The 15,493-nt window shown below is 43.3% G+C and overlaps 1 protein-coding gene and 1 pseudogene across 1 annotated transcript; both read right to left on the reverse strand.

Annotated features, from left to right (window-relative positions):
• LOC147883226 (uncharacterized) overlaps positions 1-7,689 on the reverse strand; it is a 47,497-nt pseudogene extending 39,808 nt beyond the window's left edge.
• Positions 759-12,894, reverse strand: LOC147883227 (putative glycerol-3-phosphate transporter 1). The gene is made up of 3 exons (XM_087399372.1): positions 10,525-12,894; positions 9,735-10,313; positions 759-1,388 (listed from the first exon to the last, which is right to left on the reverse strand). The coding sequence occupies exons 1-2, from the start codon at positions 11,675-11,677 to the stop codon at positions 9,769-9,771; spliced, it is 1,698 nt and encodes a 565-aa protein (XP_087255498.1). The 5' UTR covers positions 11,678-12,894; the 3' UTR covers positions 759-1,388; positions 9,735-9,768.
• Positions 12,895-15,493: the final 2,599 nt, after the last annotated feature.

The following is a 15,493-nucleotide window of genomic DNA, read 5'->3' on the forward strand; positions in this document are numbered from 1 at the left end:
AAGCCTTTGCAACCATCTACATACACCAAGGATGGTAAGGGCAACCAAAAAGTGTTCTTCAAGAAACCACAAGATAACGCTAGGTAAGACCATGTGGCAAAGCGCGAGAAAAGTTTGACCGTGATGTTAGGTCAATGGATGATACAAGATGAAGGTCTTAGCACATGGGAGAAAATGGTCAAGAAAAGGCAGTCCCTTCCTATTCTATGCTATCCAAATATCCTATTGCCATGCCAACATATCATATGTTAATAGTCAAAAAGCTAGAGGGAGATGACACATGGCATCATATTGATGTTCATAGGAAAGCATGCATAGAATCATTTCATCCTTCCTTATCCTAAAAAGACGTCCTTTTCTTGTTACTAGGGTCTAGAAGCTATGTCTCAGATAAGCGTAGACGATCCCATTCTAAAATCATCCTTGACCACTTGGTGTAATGATGGGAAGTGCATTCCTATTGTAGTCCCATCCATGTGCTAAGGAAGTAAGCTATCTCATTTAGAACGAACCCACAAGCATACTGCCACCCTACAGGCTAATTAGCCACACTAATCTAAAATTAGCATACTCAAAGATTATACCGTAAAGGAGAATCAGCACACAAATATAGGACTAGCTTGCTTACAATCATACAAGGCACGTTTGTACACCCATACACACAAATGATGGAAGTTTTCACCTGGACAACATGACCAGTTGGAAGAAACCTTCAAACAAAGCACAAAATATACAGGTAACGGGGACAACATTTCCAAAAAATTTGGAGCATTTCCTGGAAAAAGGAAAATAATAGAAGCATTGCCATTGCCTACACAAGCAGTGCCCACATTGAAGACATGGAACATTTCTTGAGAGGCTGCTATTAATCAACTGTTTCTCTAACGTTTCACCACACTTTATGGGTTTGGCTGATGGATGTTAGTAAAGAATGATAAAACAACCAATAAATTCATCTCATGTCTATGAGAGGTTTACATCTGGTAAGTAAAGAGCCTAACACATGTTTTAGGAAAAATCATGCTCAGGCCACCTGTGTTTCCTATATCCATTAGGCAGCAAAAACACCGCCCATGTAGGTTGGAAATAACATAATTCCATATGGCACACAATGTACAGACCAGTTTTACTATGGTTCAGTTCTGTTACCAATCCTGGTAGCAGGCACCAATCCCCAAGGCCTTTGCAGCCTCATACAAACCGTCCAAGAAGCCCCAATAAAACCTTCTTGCTATATGCCAGTCCAAAGGCTCAGTTCTTAAATTGCCTCTCTATAACCAACAACGGGCTCCATTTTGTTCCGTTACAAACAATAAGTAGAAGACTTCAATCCAGCACTGCACTCTACTTGAACAATTCTCCTTGTTGAATATCATTCATACATAAACCTGCATAAGCGCAAGACGGAGCATCAAAATTGAGTCTCTCTCTCTCTCTCTCTCTCTCATTATAGATAATTGCAAATATGCCATTTGCATGTATGCATGGGTCTACGCATGTCCCTCCCTCTCCACCCCCCCACTTTCTCTCTCTCTCTCTCCCCCCCCCCCCCTCCTCTCTCTCTCTCTCCCTCTCCCCACCAACCCAATGTATCTCTGTTTACAGATAATTGGAAATATCTAAGACTACTACCTAGCCTCCATTTGCAGGTATGCATGGGTTTCCGCATGTCACATGTCTCTGCTTGAAGATGCGTGCCCTTCACCAAACCCCTTCATGTAAGTCTAAAAGGGTTAACAGCTCGCTCAGTCCATGCATAGTTATGTCTCCGCTCAACCTTCCCTAGCTTTATGTTTTAAGCCCCAAGGACACAATTTTGTCTGAAATCCCTCACGCTCTTTGAAATCCATCTCGCTCTTCTGAGAGAGTAATTTTTGTGAACGAAACTTCCTTCGTAATAACCAGCAAGTACCCTTTCTTTTCAGCTCTCCCTCTCTCTCTCTCTCTCTCTCTCTCTCTCTCTACAGAGACACTAGGGCCCATGACAACATGTCGGGCTGGACCCCCCCGAAGGTATTTTATTACTTGAAGAGAATCTGTTACAGAAATTCAGCGTAGAGCTGTCTGGTAAAAATCCCTTTATTACAAGAGCTTCAAGCTCATTTCAAATTGGCAACATGCCACTTGTCTAAAATCTAGACTAAGTCCTATTACATGCCACTAAGGGCCATTCTGGAGTCTTCAAAGCACTTGGTCACACGAACCGCCTCCTAGATGCTTGTCTGGCTCCCGTAGCGCTTAGGAAAAATAACTCTTCCTAGTACCTGCAACAATTAATTAAAGCGCACCACCATGGCACCCATTAATTGTTAGCGCTTTGCATGCAAATAACACACTGTGGACTAATTCTAGTCACGATGGGCGTCCCCACTGAATACATGTGCACACCTAAACAAATATAAAAATATATATTTATTCTCTGGTTGACCGGAGTCAACACTCTTGATTATAATTAAGGAGCTTTGACCAAGGATCGCGGTGCCTTAATTATAGCCAAGTCCCTCCAACCGAAGTTGGCACATCTTGGTTAACCGGGGTTAACCCTCTTAATGAAGGCCAAGTCTTGTTGACCGAAGTCAACACTCTCTGACCGTAGTCAGCTCTGTGGTTCTCTGGTTAACCGCAGTTAACCCTCTTGGTAATAAACCAAGTCTCCTTGACCGAAGTCAGGTTTACTTGACTAGAGTCAAGTATCTTTGACCATAGTCAATCCCTTGACCATTAAAAGAACTCTTTGACCATAATTAACACATATAAAACACTTTAATTATGATCAAATAAATGGTCAACTGTACTTTGACTTAGGATATTTACATTGTGGTGACATCCCCTCGGCTTCTATTCAGTTGACCTCAACTGAAAAGCTTCCTTGTAAACATCCAAAAGCTGTGGATGGTCGGATAAAATGTCTTCGTCCATCCACTTGGCATCTAATGCCGTATAATTTTTGAATTTTACAAGATACCTGTAAAACTCCTTACCCTAAGGGCCTTTGCGCACAGTATGGTACACAATTTGCTCTGGTTGAAGGACCTCCTCCAACTCATCCACTTCTGGTGGATCCTCTGATACTGGTTCTGTAGGCTCTGGTCCCTGGAATTTCTTTAGAAGACACACATGGAATGCATTGTGAATCCTCCAATGCTCTCGCAATGCTAATCTGTATGCAACCTCATTTATTCTTTCTGTAACCCTGAAAGGGCCATAGTATCTGGGAGATAACTTTGCATACACTTTCTATTTGCCTTTAAACTTGCAGAGCCTAGCTTTTTCAAACTTCAAAAGTACTCAATCCCCTTCCTTGAGATCTAACTGTCTTCTATGCTTATCTGCAGCTCTTTTATGTTTCTCTTGAGACCTTTCAATTGCTGTCCGGACTTGGCTGTAAGCTGCCTGGAGGTCTCTCACAAACTGATCAGCTGCAAATATTTCATCTTTGGTCCTCAATATAGGTGGCAAAATCACTTTCCCATATATGGCCTCAAAAGGGGCTTTCCCTGTAGAGCTATGTACTGTATTATTGTAAGCAAACTCTACCAACGGTAGATACTTTTCCCAGTCTGAACTTTGGTCACCCACGTAGCATTTCAGCATATCCAAAACTGTAGAATTTGCTACTTCACTTTGACCATCTGTCTGGGGATGGAAAGAAGAAGAAAAATTCAAATTCGTCTCCATGTTATCAAATAAAGCTCTCCAGAATAGACTGGTCATTCTGGGATCTCGATCACTAACAATGGACTTAGGCATACCATGACGTTTAAAAATCTGCACCATGAAAAGCTTAGCCATATGATCTGCCTTTATAGTTTTGCAAACTGGAATGAAATGAGCTTGCTTGCTGAATCTATAAATGATAGTCCAAATCCCATCATTCCCTGACTTTGATCTTGGCAAATCAAAAATAAAGTCCATTGTAATACTTTCCCATGGTGCCTGAGGCACGGGAAGAGGCATAAGTAGGCCAGGTGCCTTCCGTCTATCATACTTCACTTTCTGACACGTAAGGCATTCAGTAACAAACTGATGTATATCTTTCCGCATCCCTGGCCAAAAGAAATACCTCTCTAGTACTAGAGTTGTTGCTGTAATTCCTTTGTGTCCAGCATAGGGAGGTGCATGGCATTCCTCCAAAATCTTTTTCCTCATCTCCTGGGTGATGCATAGGCAATCATCTTTCATTAGATACCCATCTTTCAGGGAATAGTGACTGGTGGATTGCCCCTCTTGCATTTGCTGTAAAATTTCACCAAAATCTGAATCACGAGCATATTGCTCCCTCATGCCTTCCAGGTCCTGATGATAAGCAATAGTCACATTATTGACCTGGGGTCTTCGGGACATGCATCTGCCACTCTCTTCCGAATTCCTGGGGTACGGACAATCTGAAAATGATACATTGACAGCATGTTTGCCCATTTCATATGCTTCTCGGAAAGCTTGGTCTGAGTCAAAAAGTATCTCAGACTTTAGTGATCTGTCTTAACAGTAAAATCTGCACCCAAAAGATAGTGCTTCCATGTATGGATGGCATGAATTACAGCCAATAACTCTTTCTCATAGATTCCTAGATATCTTTCTGCATCCCGAAGTCTCCTGCTTTCATAGGCCACTGCATGACCATCCTGATGCAATGCAGCCCCAACACATTCTCCACAAGCATCGCAATCAACATCAAAAGATTGATAAAGATCCGGGACTACAAGAATAGGCTCTGTAGTCAACTTCTCCTTGAGTGTATTAAATGCTTTCTTCTGTGATATTCCCCATGTGAAGGCTGCATTTTTCTTAGTAAGGTCATGTAATGGAGCTGCCATATCAGCAAAATGTCTAATAAACCTTCTGTAGTAAGAACACAGGCCTAGGAAACTTCGAGCCTCATGCACAGTTTTCAGCTCTGGCCATTCCTGAATGGCACGGATCTTTGCTGGATCCATTTGTATCCCATTCTGGGATATTATATGCCCCAGATAATGGATTTCTTCCAAGAAGAATTCACTTTTCTTGCTGTTTGCGTAAAGCTGATGATTTCTCAGCTGTTGAAACACTATAGCAAGATGTTCCCTGTGCTCTTCTTCTGTCTTAGAAAAGACTAAGATATCATCAAAGAAAGTACCCGTGAAATGCCTGTACTTTCGGAAGATGCGATCCATCATTCTATTGAATGTGGCTAGAGCATTTGTCAACCCAAAAGGCATCACTAAGTATTCATACAACCCGAATGTAGTGCGGAATGCTGTCTTGTGCACATCCTGAGGCTGTATCCTCACTTGGTGATAGCCACTCTTCTTTAAGTCTATCCTGCTGAAAACTGAAGCTCCATTTAATTGATCCAGCACATCATCAATGCGCGGAATAGGGAATCTATTCTTGATGGTCATTTTGTTCAATGCGCGATAATCAACGCACATACGGAATGAACCATCTTTCTTCTGTACTAGCAATACAGGGGAACAAAAAGGAGACGAGCTGGGCTGAATCAACCCTTTGAACAGCAAGTCCTGTACCTGAGACATAATCTCCTCTCTCTGAGTTGCACTGACTCTATAAGGTGGTCTGTTTGGTGGCTCACTACCAGGCATTAACTCCATCTGATGATCTTCTAGCCTCTCTGGGGGTAACTCCCCTGGCAAAGCATCAGAAAAGCAATCTTTAAAGTTTACAAGAAACTGAAACTTATCTTTGTCTGCATCATTCATTTCAGCATGCATATCATTCTTTTTTTCTTTTACAAAAACCATGTACGCAGAAATTGCAGACTTTATTGCTTTACCACATGTAAGATCAGATACAATGGGGATAGTGTCCCCTTTATTCCTGGCAACTAAACGCTGATTTTTCCCCCTATGCACAAACTCCAGCACTCTTTCAAGAAGAGTCAACTTCACTGCCTTGCGATGAAACCAAGGCATTCCCAAGACTACATCATGATGTTTCAGTGGAGAAATGAAGAAGTCTTCTTGATCCACATAACTCTGAACATGAAGACGGAGCTTCCCTATCAAGGGAGTGACTGGCACAGGATTCCCACAGAACATCTGATCGGCATCCAAAGCCCTGCCCAACTCCTTCGTCTTTATTCCCAGCCTCACGGCTAGATCCTCTGATATGAAATTATCAGTAGCCCCTGGATCAAATAAAATTAGCGCTTACTGATCTCTGACTTTTCCCCAAGATAGCAACAATTCTCGTTCCTCTGGGTTTGAAACATGACCCAGTATGTCAGGAATTCCTCCTGCCATTGGCTTTTGCGGTCCTCGTGGCTTCTCTGCCTCTTTTCCCTTCGAAGTTAAAGGCTTTTTTGGGCACTGGGCAGCCACACGCCCCTCTTTGCCGCACTTGAAGCATTTCCCATCTCTACGAAATTCAGCTATCTGTTCAGGGGTAAATAGAGATTTGCCTTTATAAGCCTTTGAAAACTGAGTACCCCTCGGCTTCTGAGGCTGAAACCCTTTCTTTTCAGCCTTGGGGTACTCTTTCTTTTCTGATTTTGAAAAATCAGTTTTCTTTCTATCAACACGTCCTGCATGCAAGGATAGCACTGTAGATGGATCTTATAACAGCACAAGACTAGCTACTGAAGCTGAATGCATAAGGTCTTGAATGTTCTTTGCCCCCAAAGCATTCACTACTGCCTGAATTCTTGGAGTGAGACCTGCTCTGTACTTTCTCATTTGGGTCCCTTTGGAGATCTTTTTGAAAGATGCAACCTGCAAATAAGCATCCCAAAACTTTTGGTTGTACACATCCACTGTATCTCCTGCATCCATATGCAAACTGTCCCAATCTTGAAGAACATGGTCTCTAAACTGTTTAGGCATAAACTGCTGGTAGAAGGCTTTCTTGAAGTCCTTCCACTTCCTTGGGGCTGACCCATCTGTGGTCTGTGCACTACACCATGCACTAGCTGTTGCTGTCAAGTGCAAACTGACAATTCTTAACTTGGAGGATTATGAAAACTTTTCTGTGCCGAATGCAGCATCAAACTGCCTTATGAACTGCAATGCTTTGTCTGTATGACCATACTGTCCATTGTAGGTCATAAACTTGACAGATTTACCTCCCTCTTTAAATTCCTTGGTCTCTCTGGAAGACTTTCTCTTCCTAGACTTCTTGTGTTTCCTTCTTTTCCTGAATGGTTTATCTGATAAGGAAGAAGAAGATACAGAAGTCGAACTCAAGGTAGACGGTGATGGACTGGGAGATCGGTGATGATGCCTCGATCTCTTCCTGCTATGGGACCGTCCCCTATGAGATCTCTCTCTCATTGGTTGTACGCGAGAGTGTGCCTTTGGCATTGGCACGTCATATGCGATATTAGGCATAGCTTCTGCTTGAGCCCCTTTTCTGGCTGCTGCAGATGGCTTCAACAGTATGAGAGGAAAGTCCACAATGAAAACATTAGTTTGGAATATTTTGGTAGGCAAGAGTCTGTTCTCTAAAGATACCCTTCTATTCACAATGACAAGTGTTACAAAGTTCCTCTACAACATCAAGCTTCACACAAACCTGGGGATGTCCCTAGGATTGATGAATTGTTCTTTTTCTACCCCAATGACTTGACCTAGACTTCTACAAAGATTAGGAGCTTGATTACCAATGAGAAAGGAAGATCTGGGAGTTCTACCCACACTGGGATGAAAGTGGACCTGGGCCTATCAGGATTACAGTCTTGAGACGAATATTCATCGCCGGTGTATTCTCCTTCCTCACAATTAACAACAGTGCTCTGTTTCTCTATGGAAGAGATCAGCAACGAGACCCCCGTAGACTCGTCCTCTTCAAACAGCGAAAAGACCAACTGTTCCGTTGTAAAATTACAGCAGCGCCTCTTTCTTTTCCGTTAATTTTTTTTTTCAGCAGAGTCACACATCAACTCCTTGAATCGTCACTGTCTAAGAAGACAATATAGCTGTGCTCTGATACCAATGAAATCCCTCACGCTCTTTGAAATCCATCTCGCTCTTCTGAGAGACAGTAATTTTTGTGAACGAAACTTCCTTCGTAATAACCAGCAAGTACACTTTCTATTCAGCTCTCCCTCTCTCTCTCTCTCTCTCTCTCTCTCTACAGAAACACTAGGGCCCAGGACAACATGTCGGGCTGGACCCCCCCGAAGGTATTTTATTACTTGAAGAGAATCTGTTACAGAAATTCAGCGTAGAGCTGTCTGGTACACTCCAATTCAAAACGTGAAAAATCCCTTTATTACAAGAGCTTCAAGCTCATTTCAAATTGGCAACATGCCACTTGTCTAAAATCTAGACTAAGTCCTATTACATGCCACTAAGGGCCATTCTGGAGTCTTCAAAGCACTTGGTCACACAAACCGCCTCCTAGATGCTTGTCAGGCTCCCGTAGCGCTTAGGAAAAATAACTCTTCCTAGTACCTGCAACAATTAATTAAAGCGCAACACCATGGCACCCATTAATTGTTAGCGCTTTGCATGCAAATAACACACTGTGGACTAATTCTAGTCACGGTGGGCGTCCCCACTGAATACATGTGCACACCTAAACAAATATAAAAATATATATTTATTCTCTGGTTGACCGGAGTCAACACTCTTGATTATAATTAAGGAGCTTTGACCAAGGGTCGAGGCGCCTTAATTATAGCCAAGTCTCTCCAACCGAAGTTGGCACATCTTGGTTAACTGGGGTTAACCCTCTTGGCACATGCCAAGTCTTGTTGACCGAAGTCAACACTCTCTGACCAGAGCAGCTTTGTAGTTCTCTGGTTAACCGCAGTTAACCCTCTTGGTAATAAACCAAGTCTCCTTGACCGAAGTCAGGTTTACTTGACTAGAGTCAAGTATCTTTGACCATAGTCAATCCCTTGACCATTAAAAGAACTCTTTGACCATAATTAACACATATAAAACACTTTAATTATGATCAAATAAATGGTCAACTGTATTTTGACTTAGGATATTTACATTGTGGTGACATTGTCCTTGGGAGTCGGTGGGGCAGTAACCTAATTTCTAGCAGGCTCAAAATCTCCTCCATGGAGCTGCAACGTGGAGAGGCTTCAAATCTGCCACCTCTGGCAACCATCTCTTGGTGACACCATACTTTCGCGCTGCTTCTGGGTGCCCTCATTGCTTGTTCGCTCGTTCCACATCGAAAGCACTCGTTGGAGAAAATAATTAAAGCACCTTCCACAAGAACACATGACTTGCAAGCATGCGTCAGAATCAATTGACCAAGGAGCAAACACATGAGAAAAAAGCATCCTGAGATCTGCAAGAGGTCCATGATGAGCAACCCATGGTTACAGAAAAACAACTTGTATCATTGATATTGAAGACACCTCTCTAACCCACCAGCTTCTCACTAAGGCTTGAACTAGATATGTCAGCAGTCCAGTCCAGCACAGACACAATCCTATTAACTTCATAAACAGAAGCAGGTAGGTGAAAGCATCATCAGACAAAATTCATGTGGTAGTGATTCCAAATGTAAGAAGTCTCCAAAAGAAGTGACATGATATTATGACATTTTCAATGAGACTCATTTAGTCAAGGAAGCATATCATTCTAGTCGGACAAAAAGGGAATAAGCAGCTGTGGAATATCTCAAGCCATCTGAAAGTCACAGACTTCGGTTAAGCCTCCCAGGCAGGATGTGCTTTATCATTGACAGGTTTACTCAGCATGGATTTCCTTCCCTAGATAATTCGGATTTCTTTTTAAAAATTCTAGCTCAGGAAACCACCAGAAGCATTATACCTGGCATAAATTTGGGCCACAAAATGCTTCCAATCTACAATGTTGCCTGCCCTGTGCTCTCACCTTTTGCCCTGTTCATCAATTCTCTAACTTCTCTTATGACCAATTTTGACAAAAGTAATCCTGCAAATAAGGATGACATCATGAGCATTGAAAACACAGAATTCCATCCAGATGCAGATATGTAGCCAGTCAGTAGGGGTCCTAAGGCTGCGCCCACCGATCCAGTGCCATCTATAATAGCTGTCACAGTTGCCAAAGCTCTAGAGTTCCCCTTTAGAGATTGATGAGTGCCAAGGTCAGCAGAGACTGCTGTTGTAATTAGGGCATATGGCCCGTTGACAAAAATTCCAGCTATGAACAGTAATATAACGTTCATCCACAGTGAAACATAGCCATACAATCGGTAAAGAAGTAGAGCAGGTATTGCCATATACATGAATGAGGCAGCAGTTATAGCCCTTGCTCTCATTCTATCAGAAATGTAGCCAGCCAAAATACCACCAAGTATACCACCAACATCGAAGAGAGTTGAAAGAGTTCCAGAAGTCGTGTCAGAAAGATACTCGCCCTGTATCTCTGCAAGTCCAGACAAAAAGTCGGTCAAAGAAAGAGACTTTTCTCCCTGCTGAAGCATCAATTTATACTCCATGTCCTTGCTCCGGCAACAACATCACGACTATGCATTGAAATTTATGTTCCACTCTAGCTCTACAAGTCGGTTAGAGTAAGCTCTTCAGATGCAAAGTATGATTGTTTAAGTATGAAACTATGCTAGTTCTATTGATACCTGTGTGCTTAATGTAGAAAGGCAACCAGTAAAGGAATGTGTAAGCCACCAGTTTAGTAAAAAACAAGCAAAGTGCAAATGGAGCCACTCCTGGTATAGTCCAGGCCTTGAAGAATCCCACTGCACTTTCTTGTCTCCCCTCTGCATCATCATTAAGTTGAGTAACTCTGAGCAAAGGCCGAGTCTTTTCATCTTGCATAAGGCCCCTTTCTAGATCAGCTGTGACTTTTGTCGTAGCCTCTGCAATGCCATTCTCCTCATCAACAGACGCCACCCCTCCAGGAAGTTCTTTAGCTTTGGTTGCCTCATACGGTGATGGCAACCCTACTATCACAGGATCCACCACTAGAAAAAGAAAGATTAAGACCCCTCCAGCAACAATGGATATACCTGGTACCACGAAGGACCATCCCCAACCATAATCTAACATAGCAGAGGCAATCAGTGATCCTAGAATGTTTCCAACCGAGGTATGTGCATTCCAAATACCCATAATAAGGCCCCTTTTCCTTTTCCCAAACCACCTGGCTACAACTGTCACTACTGAAGGCCATCCTGTAGCCTGAAACAACCCAGCAATAATCTGAACCACGAAAAAATAACCAAGCGAGTGTATGTTCCACCAGTAAGCCATTCCAAAAAGAGACACACAAATGCCACTGCCAATCATTCCAACAGTCAGGAACCACCGGTTGCAAAGACGGTCTCCCAAGTGCCCAGCAAAGTACATTCCTATAGCGTACGAAGCCAGAAAGGCTACATCCACCTCTCCGAGGAGGGCTGATCCGGAACTTGTATTAAAGGGCGCCCATCCTTGCTCACTGTCTGTCTTCACTGTTTTATTGCTCACAGATGCGATGCTATTGTCCAATCCAAGACCCGGTGTGCGACTGGTGCTAACCAGCTTTAAAGGCCATGGAAGAGACACAGTATCGCCTGCAGCACGAACCGAGCTGATGGTGTCGTCACCTACAAGGACGTTCTTTACTACGCTAGTGGGCTTCCTTGATACGTGATAGAGCGTGTAAGCGATGAAAGTCAGGACGAGAACAGAAGTTCTGTAAGCTTCAAAGTTTATTTCTCTCTTGCTAATTCTTCTTAGGAGTTTAATTCCAGGAGGAATAGCTGACCGGCTGAATGAAATGCAACCCATTTGCAACTGGCAAAAGAGATGGAAATATCGGAGGCCTCTTCTGGTGACCTTGACAAAACCGGTGGAAAACGCCAATCCAGCAAGACTACACGTGCATAGGAATGCGGGATGAAGATTTGGATGAAGTCAGTAGTGTGACTTTGGAGAATGACCATCCGAAATACAAACAGAAGTAATCGCTCCGCGATTCTCAAATAGCCAGCGTAAAAGAACACTTCAGACTTTCCAGGGAAAGCCTCACAAGTCGTTTATGTAAGCTGATGCAGGTGAGGATGCTACGATGGTTCTGGATCTCTCAATTCGACCGAGAGAGAGAGAGAGAGAGAGAGAGAGAGAGAGAGGAAGAGAGAAATGAACCTCCAGTCTCGCGCGCGATAGAAGACGGAATCGATTGTAGCTAAAGCACAACACGGTTAGAAGAAACTGCAGCTTGCAAAGAGGGAAAAACAGAATTTCGGCTTTGATGCGATAGCTCGAGCTCCCTTCCTCAATGCGATATCGTTCACGGGCGTGCCTGGCTTCAAAAAGAAGGAAATCTTCCGTCGATACAACCTCCGCAATTCTCAAAATTCTCTTCCGTGTGCGAGATTACGCCTTCTAGTAGCACCTTGACGAGTCCCCAGAAAGTCGCAGCTTCTTGAAGAGCTGCCACCGCAATCTCTCAGAGCACAAGACAGATGATTCAAAAGAGCCCCGCGGCTTACCAGCGCTTTCGAGGCAATGGAGAAGAGCGATCCTATGAGCCGCAATCTCAATGTCGGTGCAAGCTTCCCTGCTACGAAGGAGACACACACCAAACCGAAGCAACAAAAAGCAGCCACCAAACCGCCGGATTTCTTTCTCGCCACAGACGTCCAAGCTACAAATCTCTCCTAAAAATCACACCTGACAGATTGAATGAAGAATCCACTGCGGATTGTCAGGCAAGGCAGCTGGAATTCGGAGAAAATTGCAGCGACTTTTGGTGCATGGAGGAAAGACGATGATCTTGCTTGAATGAGCAGCAAAGATTTTCGGCTGTAAATGTCGGTGATTGCAACGTCAATCATACGGTAGAAACGTTCTGTCAAATCGACGGGATTGCGATCGCGAATTGAAGCAGAAATTTCTGTTTGTGAACCGACGATTGCATCGAAAAACCGCCGAAACGATCAAGCAAACCTTCGATTTCGGAGGCAATCTTTGCAGGCGGTTGCCATCGCCATAGCTCTCCAAATCTCGAGTAATTAGCCCCTTAATCCCTCTTTAACTCCTTAATTAATCCTTCCTTGGTTGCCACCCTCGCAAGTTTCTTCCCCCTTCATAATTTTTCTTCTTTTCCATTTCACGTGTGTGTATCAATTACTCAAGGTGGGTCCACTCGCCCCACACGCCCACGTAGACTTGGAGAATGGCCGCCACATCTCGTGGTTCACACCACCGGGCTGCTTATTTATGTCACTTGTCCAGGAGCTCGCGAAGATGGAATAGCCCATTCGTGTAACGGTTGCAGGAGTTGGCCTTTATGGTTGAAGGATGTAGCATTGGAGAATGGCCGCCGCTAGGTGTGGTTGCTCACACCACCTGGCAATCATCAGGCTGCTAATTTATGCCGTCGGTGTAGGAGATGGAGGAGATGAAATAGCCCATTCATGTAGCAGTTGGAAGAGTCGGGCTTTATGGGTGGAGGATGTAGAATTGGAGGATGGTCACCAAATGTGGTTGTTCACACCGCCTGGCAGTCATTAGGCTGCTAATTTATGTCACCCGTGTAGGAGTTTGAGGAGATGGAAAAGCCCATTCATGTAGCGGTTGGAAGAGTCGGCCATGGAGGTGGACTGCCTTTATGGGTTGCACACAAATCTTTTGTGTCAGTGTCCGGGCCCATCAACCCTCCAACACCACCTTTTGGAGGATGGCGGGCGGGTTTGTGTGAATCCAGCCTAAGTTCGTTGCCTGCATTCAGTTCCCTTGGGAAGATCTCCTACCCACCATCAGCATAGGCCACTGGCAGTTGTGCTCCTCATAGATGGTCGTGTCTGGGTGGGTGTGTGTGTGAGGGGGACAAGGGGAAGGGGGAGGAAGAGAATAAGGCTCACTCGATGGTTTTTCATTTTTTATGTCCCTTTGTGCCACCCTGAAGAGTACCCTTTCTCAACAAAAAATGATTCTTTCATTTACCTACTTTTGGGGCAGGGGGGGGGAGGGAGGAGAGGGGTGAAAAGGAGGAGGCGGCGGGTGGATTAGTTCCTTATACTAGTCGACATGGACTCAAAGATTGATGGTTGAATAGAGTAGAAAGCTACTCCTTTTCCTATTATTTTCTCCCTATACAAAAGCTCAAAGGTCAACAGTATCTATACCTTTTACGTATGCAAAAAATGATGATGTAAATTTCTTTTGATATTGTCTAGGTTTGAACATAATGTTTGTTGATGCTCCTTTTACTTCTTCATCTCAAGAGCTATCAATTATTCCTCCACTTAAGTTACAAGTTTTTTATTGTTGTTGTTGCTATTAAGCATTTACTTGCTACTAGAATGCTCGATGTAGAACTCCTTGTCACTTGCACACCAATGCCAACTCTACTAACTATACAAACAAGTATACAAGCATTGCTATAAGCCCAACATTTTTTGCTAATTATTATGTGATGTGTGGCTATCACACAAGCTTTTTGATATGAGGCTTCAATACTAGTCACAAAAGTGTTCCTCCTCTTCTGCCAAAACCTCTCTTCACTTATTGTGTGATGTGTGGCCAATGGCCATCATACAAGTTATCATACAAGGCTTCAATACAAGTACTACTCACCAAAGTGTGCAACAAAGTTCATATTCTTCATGTTGAAGACTCCTCTCTGCTTCGCTATGTGGCAAACTTCTCAAGAACCAACAATGAAAGGAGTTCACCAATAGTATCTTGCACTATTTTTCACCCTTTCTCACTTCTACATTCTTTCTCTATTGATTAATTATCAATTTTCTACATCCGTTCTCAATTGATTAATTATCGAATTTTAAGCCCCCCCCCCCTTTCTCTCTCTCTCTCTCTCTCTCTCTCTCTCTCTCTCTCTCATAGAGTCCAATTGTGATTGTAATCATGTCTTCTTTTGTATTTTTTGTACTGCCCCCATCCACACTCTAGTGTTCTACATAGTGAAGTAAAAAGGCAACCATTACACTTCATTCAACTTGTCCAACGAATGTAGGTTTTCAAACTAGTTTTCAAAGTGGTTTTCAAATGAATGTAGAAATTCTAGCTAAATTTTGTTTTAAAATGCAATTGCATAATGCTACCCAAGCTTCCATTTACTCTTAAGAGCAGGAATTAACGACAATTCCAAGCTCTATCTTTGCACATCTTGGATTTAAATTTTATGTTTGTTCTCTTTTGACCACTCCTTGAATTTACTATCTTGCTGCCTATTATTAATTTACCCTACCACCCTACCTCTCCCCTTTGCCTCTATTGCTATCCCCCCTTCTCTCCCCTTCCATCGCTCTTCCCCCTTGTCTCAGGCTCTCCTCACCCTCTCTTTATTTGCTCAGCCACATCCCCCCGTCCTCTTTATAAACTCGGGGGGCAACCACCATGAACAAGAACATTCTGGAATCACAGCTTCTCTTTGCTACCACTGCTCTATTAAATTTTGCCTTCCTCTCACCGGTCGAGCTACAAATTCTAACGCCTATATTCCAAGATCGTGGGCACCTATCCATGGGCTAGAGGGTGAAAAAATGTAGAGCCACAAGGGTACATGAATGATGAACCCTTTGGCGATGCGTCCAAACAGTTAATACGTTGTGGTCCGTGGATTGAGAAAATACAATACGT

This window comes from Dipteris shenzhenensis, chromosome 28, assembly GCF_047967505.1.
Source record: "Dipteris shenzhenensis isolate YYH24624 ecotype China chromosome 28, Dip_SZ_1.0, whole genome shotgun sequence".
In the NCBI taxonomy this organism is placed as follows: domain Eukaryota; kingdom Viridiplantae; phylum Streptophyta; class Polypodiopsida; order Gleicheniales; family Dipteridaceae; genus Dipteris; species Dipteris shenzhenensis.

Bases quoted from the DNA above. Each gene is read 5' to 3' on its own strand.
- LOC147883227 (XM_087399372.1), bottom strand. From the start codon at position 11,677: ATGGGTTGCATTTCATTCAGCCGGTCAGCTATTCCTCCTGGAATTAAA. The intron at 10,314-10,524 runs GTATCAATAGAA...CTGGACTTGCAG, and splicing joins TTTCTACATTAAGCACACAG to AGATACAGGGCGAGTATCTT.